The 13,537-nt window shown below is 34.2% G+C and overlaps 1 protein-coding gene across 1 annotated transcript in view; it reads right to left on the bottom strand.

Moving 5' to 3' along the window:
* Nucleotides 1–3,098: 3,098 nt before the first annotated feature.
* LOC123555646 (uncharacterized) overlaps nucleotides 3,099–13,537 on the bottom strand; it is a 34,626-nt gene continuing 24,187 nt past the window's right edge. Inside the window, exons 2-5 of the mRNA XM_045346242.2 lie at nucleotides 11,621–11,707; nucleotides 10,956–11,022; nucleotides 7,735–7,809; nucleotides 3,099–5,354 (exon numbers count right to left, since the gene is read on the bottom strand). Of these exons, the coding sequence (XP_045202177.1) occupies nucleotides 5,089–5,354; nucleotides 7,735–7,809; nucleotides 10,956–11,022; nucleotides 11,621–11,707 (495 nt within the window). The 3' untranslated portion in view covers nucleotides 3,099–5,088. The remainder of the gene's footprint in view (nucleotides 5,355–7,734; nucleotides 7,810–10,955; nucleotides 11,023–11,620; nucleotides 11,708–13,537) is intronic.

Here is a 13,537-nt window from a genome sequence, read left to right as displayed (position 1 = left end):
TGATTAAAATTTTATTCTATTACTAAAATCTTGTTCTTATATTCCCCGTTTCCCGGTACAGCAGAAAAGGAAAAATATTGAATGTGCTACATTTTTAAGTGTCTACTATGACATCCACCTGATGTATTTCACAAAATAACAATATTTAGAAGTGTTTTGTAGTAAGTCTACTTCGATCTGAATTATTTGAAATTTAATCAAGAGTTAATCTGTATCTAAATAACTCTCAACGAAGCCATTAAAAGTCAACAAATACCTTCTAATGATTCGTAAAACTCATACCCATTAGGATTAGACTCTCAAATGTATTTTGAGTGCTGAGTTCAAAGGCGTAATAAATCGTCTGACCATATTTTGGAATGAATACAACGTGCTATTTGTAATGCAGCAGTGACCACTCTACCGCACTTTTTAGTCATTTTTGCTGACTGTTAACCGCGTAAGACAGGGTCACGCTTTTTAAAAGTTCAGTTATATAGGGATAAACAACCGTCAGACCTCAGGCTTGTCGTTACAGACAGGGTCACCCTATATAAAGATATCCGCTAATGCAGGTTAGACTGTATATATTTGATAACTAAGTTTCGCTAACGCCGGAGCTAGAGACGGTGAGAAGTGTTTATATTTCATTTTCTTTTAAGAACAGATAAAATTAGATAATCTATTTTCATGCTTGGTAGTTTTCTTAGCTTCCAAATAATCTTCTAAGTCTTATTATATAGAAACCTATCACTTTCTTTGTAAGTAACTGTTCGCTTTAGATATTTTTCTTTGTTAGTTTCTACTTAAAGCTTGTGAAACAATGTTTTAAACATGTCGGTAAATTGTTGTGTTTTCAAAATAACTTCTACAACTTTTTGTTTTTGTTGGTTGTTTGGTTTAACGCCGCACCGGCTTACCTATAGGCCATATGGTGACTTTCAAGCTTTTGCGGAGGAAGAAGACCTAACGTGCTATTCCAAGCATTATTTCATCCTCGGCGGGCACCTGGTTAGAACCACTGATCTTCTGTATTATCCATCAAGCCGGATAGGTTCCTCACAAGAAGAATTCAACGCCCCGAGAGATGCTCGAACCTACATTGGTAAGAAGCAATTGATTTGAAGTCGGCGACGTTAACCACTCGACCACTACCCATATTTTTGTAGGTATTTAGTTGTCGAAATTAACGTGTTTGTGAAACGCAGATGGAACCCGCAAAAAATACATGTCCTAACCCACGCCTATTAAATTCCTTCCTAACATATTACAATCTTAATTAAAATATCTGACTATGGTATCAAACATATCATATCATACCTCAAAGTGTTTGCAACTTCCATTTATAGGTTTTGTTTAAGCTCTGACTGAAAGGCAATTTTAGAATTACACAGAATAATATTTTGTTTGAACACATACATTCTTGTTGCATTCTAAATTCAAGCTTTCCATACTTAAAAGAAAGATACAGTTCACACAAAAACATATGTGTTATATGCAAAGAAACATTGAAATGTATAACGAAACACACGTCTCCTTCTTGGGTTCCTTACGAAAGAATAGCCACCTGAAGTGTTCGTGTTTTAAATTTAGAATCAAAAGTCCTGTCAAATGATTTTACCAGTTCAGTATTAGCTATTTCGTTTAGATGTCCGAAGAAGAGTGAATCTGTTCAGCTTTATTTTGATGTTAATAAGAACACCTTTGAGTGGATGTGAATCAATCATGTAGCTGGATAGCCTACAACTTATCAACATGTGTGTAAAGCTCTGTCAGCTTTTGTATTAAACAGCTGTATACTCGCCATTAGAAAAGATATAGAATGATTTTCGCGGACGGTTTGATCGGTTTATCAGTTGAAGCCAAACCAATGGTCTGTTGAATGCCAGAATGTCATGCAAAACCTTATTTATTGTATTAAATGCAAGTGTAAATTGTTTAATCAGAAATATCTTGTCATTTTGTAGGCTTTCCCTTCGACTTTTCCTTTATATTTTACAAGTTTTTCTAAGGATTGTCTTGTACTTTACTCGATACTCCGGCTTAAGAAAATTGTAATAAATTATAAGTGACGGTTAAGGTGTGTTTACGCAGTAGATATACTGTCCAACGTCTGTGCACTATTGTCAGAGATAATACATATTAGAGGACCATATTGTAAATTGTCGGGCTTCTATTTCTTAGTGGCAGCGGACATTTAGTACTTAGATAATCATATTGTAATTGTTTTAGATAACGATTATAGAGAATGAAAAGTTTTTCATTTTGTTGACAACGATGTGTTCTAAAATCATCAAAGGCAGTGCAAGAATGTTAATAATTGGCTTTTAAACATAAAAGTTATAACATTTCAATATTTATCTACATAGAAGCCGTTTTGATTTGTTCACAACTGTGGATAATTCTTTGTAAGATATTCATTTAAACATATTTCCACATTTTCTAAACAGACGGAAAAAATAAACATAAATTTAGTTCTATTCTCGCTGGATCCGCCCATGTATTAACGGGAGAGAAATTGTGTGCATACAAGGCAATTCATTTTAGGATAGAGTACACAATACAATACATATAACCTAATAACCTGATAAAAATATATAGTAAACATTGTCGTGCAATCTTTCGAGATCTTCCAGTTCAAACAATATAGATACTGTAATTATCTGTACCTATGTCATCTACACGTGCATATGAATATGTGTTGTCTTCTTTTACAGCAGACAACCCATCCTTTATACTATATCTAGTCAACCAACTGTTAGACGAATTTGAAGATGAAGAGAGTCTTGGGGAATGGTCAGAATCAGACATGGGCCCTAAAAATTCAAACAACAATTCAGACCTAGACGATGAACAGCTTGATGACATTGACGAATCTGTTAAGAGAACGGGCACAATAAGAAATGAAAACTGGGCAATGAATAGGTTTAATGGTACTGGCACATTAATTTTTTGAAGATGATGATAATTTAAAGAAAATTAATAATTACAATAATACAGTAAACAAACATTTATTTCATATACAATTAAATTTTACAATTATTATATATAAACACATTACAATTAATCTAAATTAAAATCCATTGCTTATGGCTTAATAAAAAAAATAAAATCTGATGAATACCATAATTAATGGAAAAAGTGACAAACAGTGTTAACAATATTTATCTACGATTTGACCTGGTAACCAAATGACCTACCCATGAACTTGATGTTTATTTGAAACATCAAGTAGATATGTATAGTCATAGCTTCTATGGATATAAATAGCTGATAGCATGTATTTTGAATGAAAATTGGTTAACTTTTAAACTTTAAACTAGATCTATATAACTAAGAATAAATACCTGTGTTTAGGGTTACATCACAAACAAAAATGTGCTGCAACTTTTATTTTGTATTATACAATTATTGCCTTTTAGGTCCGGTCGATATGTGGATTGATCGACCTGATAAAAGCGATATCAACTGATTTTCTAAATAGGCGGAAAAAATAAACATAAATTTTATTCTAAACTATGGAAACTATGTAAATGTATTTACATAAAAGCGCATTTGCTTACTATCTAATCAACAATACGTAAGACATGTCATTAAAACTAAAAATAGCCGCCCTATGGTAGGTCATTTCCTAAAAGTTCAAGCTTAAATGTCTTTCATTCAACAGTAGTTCGACTTTAAAATTACTTTAAGCGTTTTAAATGATCAGATAATGATTTTCATATCAAATCAAACATACGGTCGTGTATTCATTCCTTTTAAAAATATGAAAATGTTACATTCATCATGATACCAGTACTGATATTGCAGCAATGAAATCAAATGGCCGTTACAAATCAACAGTTTTGAGATCTCGATACATACTTATCTCACGTATAGGAACGTCAACTGTTCTGAATTTAATTGTATCCCTTAATGCATATATTCCATGTATCCTCAAGATCCGGTTTACTTGTTTACTTTCAGAGAGAGAAAATATAGCTTCTTCGGTCCAAATCAGTTAAAAAACACTAACATATCACTACTGATTTGTGAGATATGCAAACAGAGACTTGAGTATATATATGTAAGTGTTGAACCAGTACGAATGTGTGGTACAATTCGGGCTCGTATATAAAGTAGTATCAAAACTAATTTTACTTGGGTTAGTTGGACTTGCTCTGACAGGTACGTGTTCGTTTGTACTGTTAGGCGCTTTGCCGTAATTAGTCTTGTATATTGTGTTGGTGATTTAGTTCGTATAAATTCTGTCTACTATATAATAATTTGTAAAACGAACTTGTATCCTAGCGGATGTCACTATGGGAGAGTCAACTGTTCTGAATTTAAATATATCTCTTAATGCAACTCTATATATTCAATGTATCCTTATGCTCGAGATCTAGTTAACGTTCAGAGAGAGAAAATACAGCTTCTTTGGTCCTAATCAGTTTAAAAGACTGAAATGTCACTACTGATTTGTAAAACATGAAAATAGAGATTTCAGTATATATATGCAAATGTTGAACCAGTACGAATGTGTGGTACATTGCGGGCTCGTATATAAAGCAGTAACTAATCTTATTTGGGTTAGTGGACTTCCTGTGGCATGCGCGTGATCGTTTGTACTGCTAGGCGCTTTGCATAATTATTCTGGTATATTGTGAGAGCAATTTAATTCGTATAAATTCTGTCAACTATATATATATATATATTAATTCATGAAAAAGACCACGATACGGGTGGAAATATTTAAAAAAAGGGTTTTAAGGAAATAGCCAAATCCTTTTGATATATTGTATATTTGATTTATTCCTCAACCGGTTTCAAAAATTATCATCAGGAGGGTTACAAACAATATGGCGTCCTTTGACGTCGTCAATAGAAACAAGGGACGTCATTGTTAAATAAATGACGTCTAATTCACTAACGAATAAAAATGACGTGACGTATATATGTCTCTAAAAGGTAAAAGTATTTACAATGCATACTTAAATGTGTACATAGATTTTACTATCAAATATTATATAAAAAAGAACTGAATTAACATTGAAGCTTCGCATATTCTTATGTTTCTAATTTTGTTTTAATCCTATGCTATGAATTCTTTTAATGACTGAATTCTGGTCTTCAGGGTGTGTTACTTCCGCAGTTTCGGTATTTTATATGGTGCGGTGTAGACCCACCAGTAGCTCGAATTTCACAGTTTCTACTAAATAATTTGCATTTGCTGAAATTACTCCAGAAATAGATGCAGTCCTTACTGTTGCACTCTCTTTCACATTCAACACTATCATGATCCATTTCAGTTATGTCGCAATTCGCGGTGTTAGTTACTTCAACGTCTGTACTGTACATGGTTCCAAAATCAGTTACTGTTGCATGACTACAGCCATCTAAAATGAAATAAAATATTGTCAAATATTTCGAAATTCATATATAATCCGCAGAAAGCTATGATGGTTGTGTTATAAATATTTGAAATATCATGTTATTATGAAAAATGAAAAAGACATTCAAGCATCACATCAGGAACCAACTGTGCAATATACGCAACATCAAAACATTATCCTTGCTCTCCGTACATTTCTATGAATCACCATGAACAAAGATACGAATATTTATCTAAAACAAAATCATGTCGTTCGATTTCTCTAAACTAATTTCAAATAGGTGGAAATAGATTCGAATGCAGAGAGGAAGAGATGCTTCATTTCTATGATTAAATGCATTACGTCTACGGTTAAGAATTTCTCCTCTACTAATTTAATTTCAGTAGGCCCTTGTGTATTAAAGGAGTCACGAAATTCTGGCTGTTGGTAATGTTATAACTGGAAGAACTTATACAAGGGATACTTTGAAAGCTGTAATTAGCCATACAAACGCATCGGACATAGAATTACCTTGACCATAAGCCTTCGCCTACAACCCCAAACGCTCCCCAAAAATACACCTCTTAAGCCTAATCAGTTATGCAAATACCAAGTCAAGTGGTCTTCAGGTTATGTAGTGAAAAGAGTTTTCAAGGCTCAGGCCCCTGAGACCTTGACCTTTGACTTACTGAACCCACACATAAGAGAGTTATCAAGCCAAATCATATTATCAAGTTTGAAGGTTCTTGGTCAGGTGAAACTCAGTTACCATTAAGAAGATCTTCTCGTGTATTTGACCTCAACCTTTTACCTACTGCTTTTCACCTACCTTATAAGCGCAATAATTCTATCAGGTTTGAAAGTTCTGGATCAAGATGCCCTAAAATTATGGAGTGGAAAACGTGTTCAATGTTCAGGTCGGTTTGACTAAGACCTTGGACCTTTTGATCTGCAAAACTGTAAGGGTCATCCACTTAATAAGCCTAACTATGCCTTCAAAATTATGGCTGTAAGTAGAGTGATTCTTTAGCCATTGCGCGGAAACCATTTCGAAGGTTCAAGTTCGTGTCACCTTGACCTTTGACCTACTAACTCAAAAACTATTAAATGTTCAGGTCCATGTGACCTTGCCCAGGTAATATGAATAATCAACGTAATTATCACAATCATGCTATCATGGGTGAAGGTGTCAGGTGGTTGTAAAGTTCTTGAGTGGTAAGCTATTGTAAATTCCAGGTCTCTATAAGCTTGACTTTTGACATATCAAACCATAACCCAACAGGGCTCATCTACACTATGAGCCCTTGAAGCTTCTAAATTTTAGGTTGTTCGTAAGTTATTGTGCATTAACTGTTTTGAAGATACATGCCCCATTGACCTTGACATTAAATTTGGCCTACTAACGCTTACCACAATAGTGGTCATCTACCACATAAGATACAAAAATGTGACGGTTCTGGGTCAAATCGTGTTCAAATTATTTTTAAAAATCGTTTTCAATTTTCAGGAATTGATTTTTAACTTGATTTTCTGACCAGAAATACATTAGGAGTCATTTTCTTAATAAGTCAAATCATCCTAAAAAGTCTGACGTTTCTGGTTGAAGTGGCTCTTATGCTTTCTTATGTTTCTGGCAGAAACTGTTTCGTGGTTCAAGCCCATTTGGCCTTGGCCTTTGGTCTCCGAAATCAATATGGGTCATCTTTTGATAAGCCCACTGATGCTACCAAGTTTGACTGTTCTGAGTTATGTGGCAGAATTCTATCACAAGTTTTGTGTCCCGGTGACATTGACCTTTGACCTACTGATCCAAAGATCTAAGTGATTCTTAAGGTATTGGGTGGAAATCTTCCTACAGTTAGACCAACATACAGACCAACGCAACCGACAGGTGTAAGGCAATATACGCCGCTTCTTGCAAGGAGGGCATAACAATCTTTGAATCCTTAAACATTTAACAAAAGATGTATATACACACACTTAAGAAACAGACATTTATTTGAAATTATATTACTACTTAAATAATTAAATTACATGTACATATTGAGTAGCTATGTGGTTGTAAATACTATTAAAACATTTATCGCACAATGACATACTGCAAATTTTCCTGCTGATAAATTTCCACTTTTTCGCATTTTTATACCGGTATTTTTCATCATGTACATTGATTTCGAAAGTTTTAAAAATTTCAAGTGACTTATAGGCCAAACGTGGCCAGGTATTGTAAAATGTAACTTTATAAGTATTGGTTTTGTACATTACACGATGTCACTATAATTTATTATATACTTACATACTTACTTACACATCTTACTCAACAATACAAACTCTACGAGCCATAAACAGATATGGAAACATGTGAATACGCGTTTATGTTTGTAGTAATAAAGAATAAAAATACCAGTTGGACAGAGCATGCAGTGATCAACTTCACGTCTGTTCAATTTCTGAAGACACGTAGCTGGCTCATCACAATCTGAAAGAGGACGAATTTTTGAGGCCCATCGGTCTCAGTTATGATAGTTAGAACTTAAGACTGTCAAGCAAAGAAAATCTGATGATTTCGTTTTCAATATCTTTTACTTTGAGTTTTACTCTGCTTAATTTACCTGATGAAATATTGTTTTAATAAACAATTTTAATCTCTTTCTCAAACAAGAGGGCCAAGATGGTCCTAGGTCGCTCACCAGAGAAACACACCATAAGAGTGTAAACATGTTTGACCTAGTAATTTCATAGAAACAAATATTTTGACCAATTTTAATTAAGATTGGACCAAAAATGTGGTCTCTTAAGTGTAAACAAGTATTTTCTTCAAATTGACCTAGTGATCTAGTTTATTAGGCAAAATGACCTACATTCGAACTTGACCTAGATTTGATCAAGGCAAGCATTCTGACCAAATTTCATGAAGATCAATTGAAAAATACAGCATCTATCACATACAAAACGTTTTTCTTTGATTTGTCCTCGCGACCTAGTTTCTGACCCAAGATTACCCATATTCAAATTTGACCTTAATTTTATCAAGGCAATCATTCTGACCAAATTTCATGGAGTTCAATTGAAAAATATAGTCTCTATCGCTTACATGAGGGTTTTCTTTGATTTGACCTAGTGACCTAGTTTTGACCACAGATAACCTATATTCTAACCTAACCTAGATCTTATCACGGGAATCATTCTGACTAAATTTTATGAACATCCATGGTAAAATGCAGCCCCTATTGCGTACACAAGTTTTTTCTTTAATTTGACCGGGTGACCTAGTTTTTGACCCTAGACAACCCCTATGCAAACTCGACCTAGATTTCATCCAGAAAAAACATTCTGATTAAATTTCATGAAGATCCGGTGTAAAATACAACCCCTATTGCACACACAATGTTTTTCTTGATTTGACCTAGTGACCTATTTTTTGACCACAGATGACCCTTATTCTAATCTGACCTAGATTTTATCACGGCAATTATTCTGACTAAATTTTATGAATATCCATTGTAAAATGCAGTCCCTATTGCGTACACAAGTTTTTTCTTTAATTTGACCGGGTGACCTAGTTTTTGACCCTAGACAACCCCTATGCAAACTCGACCTAGATTTCATCCAGAAAAAACATTCTGATTAAATTTCATGAAGATCCGGTGTAAAATACAACCCCTATTGCACACACAATGTTTTTCTTTGATTTGACCTAGTGACCTATTTTTTGACCACAGATGACCCTTATTCTAATCTGACCTAGATTTTATCACGGCAATTATTCTGACTTAATTTTATGAATATCCATTGTAAAATGCAGTCCCTATTGCGTACACAAGGTTTTTCTTTAATTTGACCGGGTGACCTAGTTTTAGACCCTAGAAAACCCATATTCAAACTCGACCTAGATTTTATCCAGACAAACAGTCTGATTAAATTTCATGAAGATTCGGTATAAAATGCAGCCCCTATTGCACACACAAGGTTTTTCTTTGATTTGACCTAGTGACCTAGTTTTTTACTCCAGATAACCCATATTCAGATAACCCATATTCAAACCTGACCTACATTTCATCAAGGCAATCATTCTGACTAAAGTTCATGAAGATCAATTGAAAAATACAGCCACTTTCGCATACACAAGATTTTTCTCTGATTTAACCTAGTGACCTAGTTTTTGTCCCCAGATGACCCATTTTCAAATTTGGCCTAGATATTATCAAGCCAATCATTCTGACCGAAATTCATGAAGATCAATCGAAAAATACAGCCTCTATCGCATACACAAGGTTTTTCTTTGATTTGACCTAGTGACCTAGTTTTTGACCCCAGATGACCCATTTTTCAAACTTGGCCTAGATTTTATCAAGGTAATCATTCTGACCAAAATTCATAAATATCAATTGAAAAATACAGCCTCTATCGCATACACAAGGTTTATATTTGATTTGACCTAGTGACCTAGTTCCTGACCCCAGATGACCCATTTTCAAATTTTTTCGTAGATTTCATCAAGATAATCATTCTGACAAAATTTCATGAAGATCAGTTGTAAAATACAGCCTCTATTGCATACACAATCTAAATGTTGACAGACGACAGGCAACAGACGACAGACGACGGACGCGGGACATCGAGCGATCACAAAAACTCATCTGAGCAGCATTGCTCAGGTGAACTAAAAAAGAAAGTTTGTACTGTGTTCACAATACTGTTTATACTCAAGTCGGTAGTCTAAAGACGCAATGAATCGAAGTGAATGTAAATTACTGTTGAGATTTTTAAATAGTTTTAATCGTGCAGCTAATGGTTCCCTTAATTGAATTCACATACAGGGTTTCCGAAACTACGCGAACAAGCGTATTCTATTTTTACTTTTTTACGATTTGTTCAATCAAAGGCAATAAAAACTGTTGGAATATAATATGTTTATTTCCTAAAATGTTTTTTTTTCCTATCATGTTGATCAACCTTAAGCTAAATTTCAAAAATGGACCAGTCAATAATTCAATATGAGCAGTACCATTTTGGAAGGGTATTCTCTGAAAATTTACAGACTGAATAGCGACCTGTACAGACCAGGCTGATGTTGGGTTGCACCGCTGGCAAAGGCAGTTTTATTTGCAGCCACAAGACAAAAGTTTAGTTTATGAATTTTGTCTATGGCTTCCCTTGAAATAATGAGAACCGAAAGTAACTTCCTATCATACTTCAAAATGTTCATGTAAATTAATGTACTGTATATTCAAGTTCAATGCACACGAAAAGCTCAAAAAGGAATAGCAACATATATATATACATTTGTATATATATATATATATATATATATATATATATATATGAATAAAATCAAAGTGAACAGATAAGCTCTGCGTTTCTGGGTACAGGTGTGCGTTTTTGATGCAAAAGTAAATAATTCATAACTAGTATTATCCCTTTTCATGATGGGCACGATTGATTCTTCCTTTGCAATCATTGTAGATCTTGATCAGCCTGCACATCCAAGCAATCTGATCAAGAATTGCACTGTATTCCATTCAGAAGTATTGACATGCACTCCTTTACTACCCAAATTAAAAGATGGACAAGTTCATCATAGAGGTTGAGCAGGGTAAGGGCTAAAGAATGAGGTAAATATACCTGTTGTTTTATCAAAGCATCTATGAATTCCGCCGTAGGACTCTTTACACTCCTTTCCGGTTTGACACTGATATGAAAAGAACCAAATTCAATGAATTTATTTCCGATCATTGTGAATGATGGTGACTACATTTTAAAAGATATTCAATGTCCAAACACATACAAGCTGCGTCTATTGTGCTGTAGTTCGTTGATTCCTATTATTACCAAATCAACGGGACAAAAATATGTCTTTAAGTTTTCTATATTTGTACTACATTTTATCATTAAGTTTGGTGACTCAAGCTAGAATACATTTTTATCGAATTTCAATTTTCTTTTTAATAGATAAGGAGATAAAGTTTCACTTGTGCTGGACCAAGTGGAATTGGGTTGGTTTGGTTACTTGGGGGAATGATACTTAATGTCAGAACAATATTATCTGCCTCCGGTGTTAAACTTTAAGACAGGTTAAGTCATGTACATTGTTGCCAAATTTGTTTGGATGTTTAACGCCAGAATGACAAAAACATTACCAATAAAATATTTGCAATAATATATGAGCCGCGCCATGAGAAAACCAATATAGTGGGTTTGCGACCAGCATGGATCCAGACCAGCCTGCGCACCACTATGTTGGTTTTCTCATGGCACGGCTCATATCACTTTATAAAAACAGTATTTACAGTTGGTAGGCTCATCTTTGCGAGGTGAAGCCGGCATCTCGGTCTGCACGTGGAATGAACTAATACAATACACACCATTAGGACCACCTAGAAAGAGAGAATTATTGAAACAATACAACCACGTTTTCACCGCTTTATATATATAATACAACGAGGGTTGTCAAAACAAATCATTTCAAAAATAAACAACGCATCAAATAATTATTTTAACTGATGTTATTTCATTGTATACTCTACAGGACTATAAGGATTAAAATTTAATATCTGTCATATTATTTGAGTATTTTTAAATACTGGACGGCAGTCAGTGCTAGTCGGCGCACGCTCAATTTTCCCACTACAAAAAGAAACAGCTTCATTTTAAATTCATGTTACTAACCCGATATACATCTCACAGGATTAAAATTTATATCATCGTTAACAGCAACGTGTGGTTAGTAATTATGCTGTGTTTCAGGTCTTTGACATCACTTACGTTAAAATAGTGACGTAATTTTGAAAGTACTGGTCGCATACCATTTCAGAAATGGCAACGTCAGATAAGTTTGCGGCGCACAAAGTATTAAAGTTTTATCTTGCCCTCGTTTTGAATCACTCGCCTAACCTTCCTTGAAATGTTTGGGTCACGTAAAGGCAAGTGTCCTGCTAACATTTGCCAAACTTCCAGAATTTTCTATTTCTCTTTGTGTTTGTAAAGGAGTCGTACCGCGATCTACACAAAGTCTAATTAATATTTTCTGCGCCGCGAAATTATCTGACGTCGCAATATCTGAAATGGTGTGCGATCATTACTTTCAAAATTACGTCACTTTTTTAACGTTAGTGACGTCAACGACTTGAAACGCAACATAATCACGTGCCACACATTGCCGTTAACGACAATATGAATTTTAATCCTGTGAGATGTTGTAGCGTAATGGCTTCAAAAAGCAACATGGCATCAGTGTTACCAGACTTGTAAAACCTGTGGTAGAACTTTCACACACATTTATAAGATTGAAGACACAATAGTTCGTTTCTGATGTTTATTTAATTTCAGGTAGTTAAAGAAAGTCTTTTAGTACAAGTAATTTTATTGTCTCAGTGTCCATCTTTCAAATAATATTTAGCTACTATAAAATGTTAAGAACTAATTATTTATATCCTGAAGTTGTCTTTCATGAAATCTACATAACATATTTGGAAATTAACCTAACGAGGCATAATAGTATTTTTGACTTACGTTGGCAGAACCACGGTTGGTGGCTCTGCCGCCTCGCCTCCCTGAATGTCTAGTACATAGACCTTTTATATGCACCGGCCAGACTGTTGATTACCAAATTAAGATGTAGTTTTCCTGGTGTTATGTCTTAACCTGCCCAGAGCTACGCTAACTTGTCAGTTTTATATTTCAACAATTTTAAAAGGTCAGAGTTTCCGGTGAAAGCCTTTAACCAATTTTGAATGAATATATACTATCCAAGACATTGAATAATTCAGTCTTTTTAAAACAATAGCCTAGCCCCCTTTTTGAAATTACATTATAATGTATATCAGGTAGGTAACATGAATTTAAAAGGAAACCACTTCTTTTTGTAGTGAGAAAATTGAGCGTGCGCCGACTAGCACTGACTGCCGTCCATTATTTAAAAAAAATACACAAATACTGTGACAGGTATTTAATTTTAAACTTTATAGTCCTGTAGAGTATACAATGAAATAACATCAGATAGAAAAAGTATTTGATGCGTTGCTTATTTTCGAAATAATGAAAAAAGTTCGCGATTTTCTGGGACAACTCTCATATATATAAAATATCAATATGGAATATAAGCCATTTAATAATATTTCTTTTTACATGACTTTGAATAAAACAAACTTGAACTTGACACCCTTTATCATTGAGTAAATCAAGACGGCGGTATATTACAATAGAAA

Source organism: Mercenaria mercenaria, chromosome 7 (assembly GCF_021730395.1).
Source record: "Mercenaria mercenaria strain notata chromosome 7, MADL_Memer_1, whole genome shotgun sequence".
In the NCBI taxonomy this organism is placed as follows: Eukaryota; Metazoa; Mollusca; class Bivalvia; order Venerida; family Veneridae; genus Mercenaria; species Mercenaria mercenaria.
Note: the sequence above shows the minus strand (reverse complement) of the source record. Positions and strands in the feature narration are given on the sequence as shown.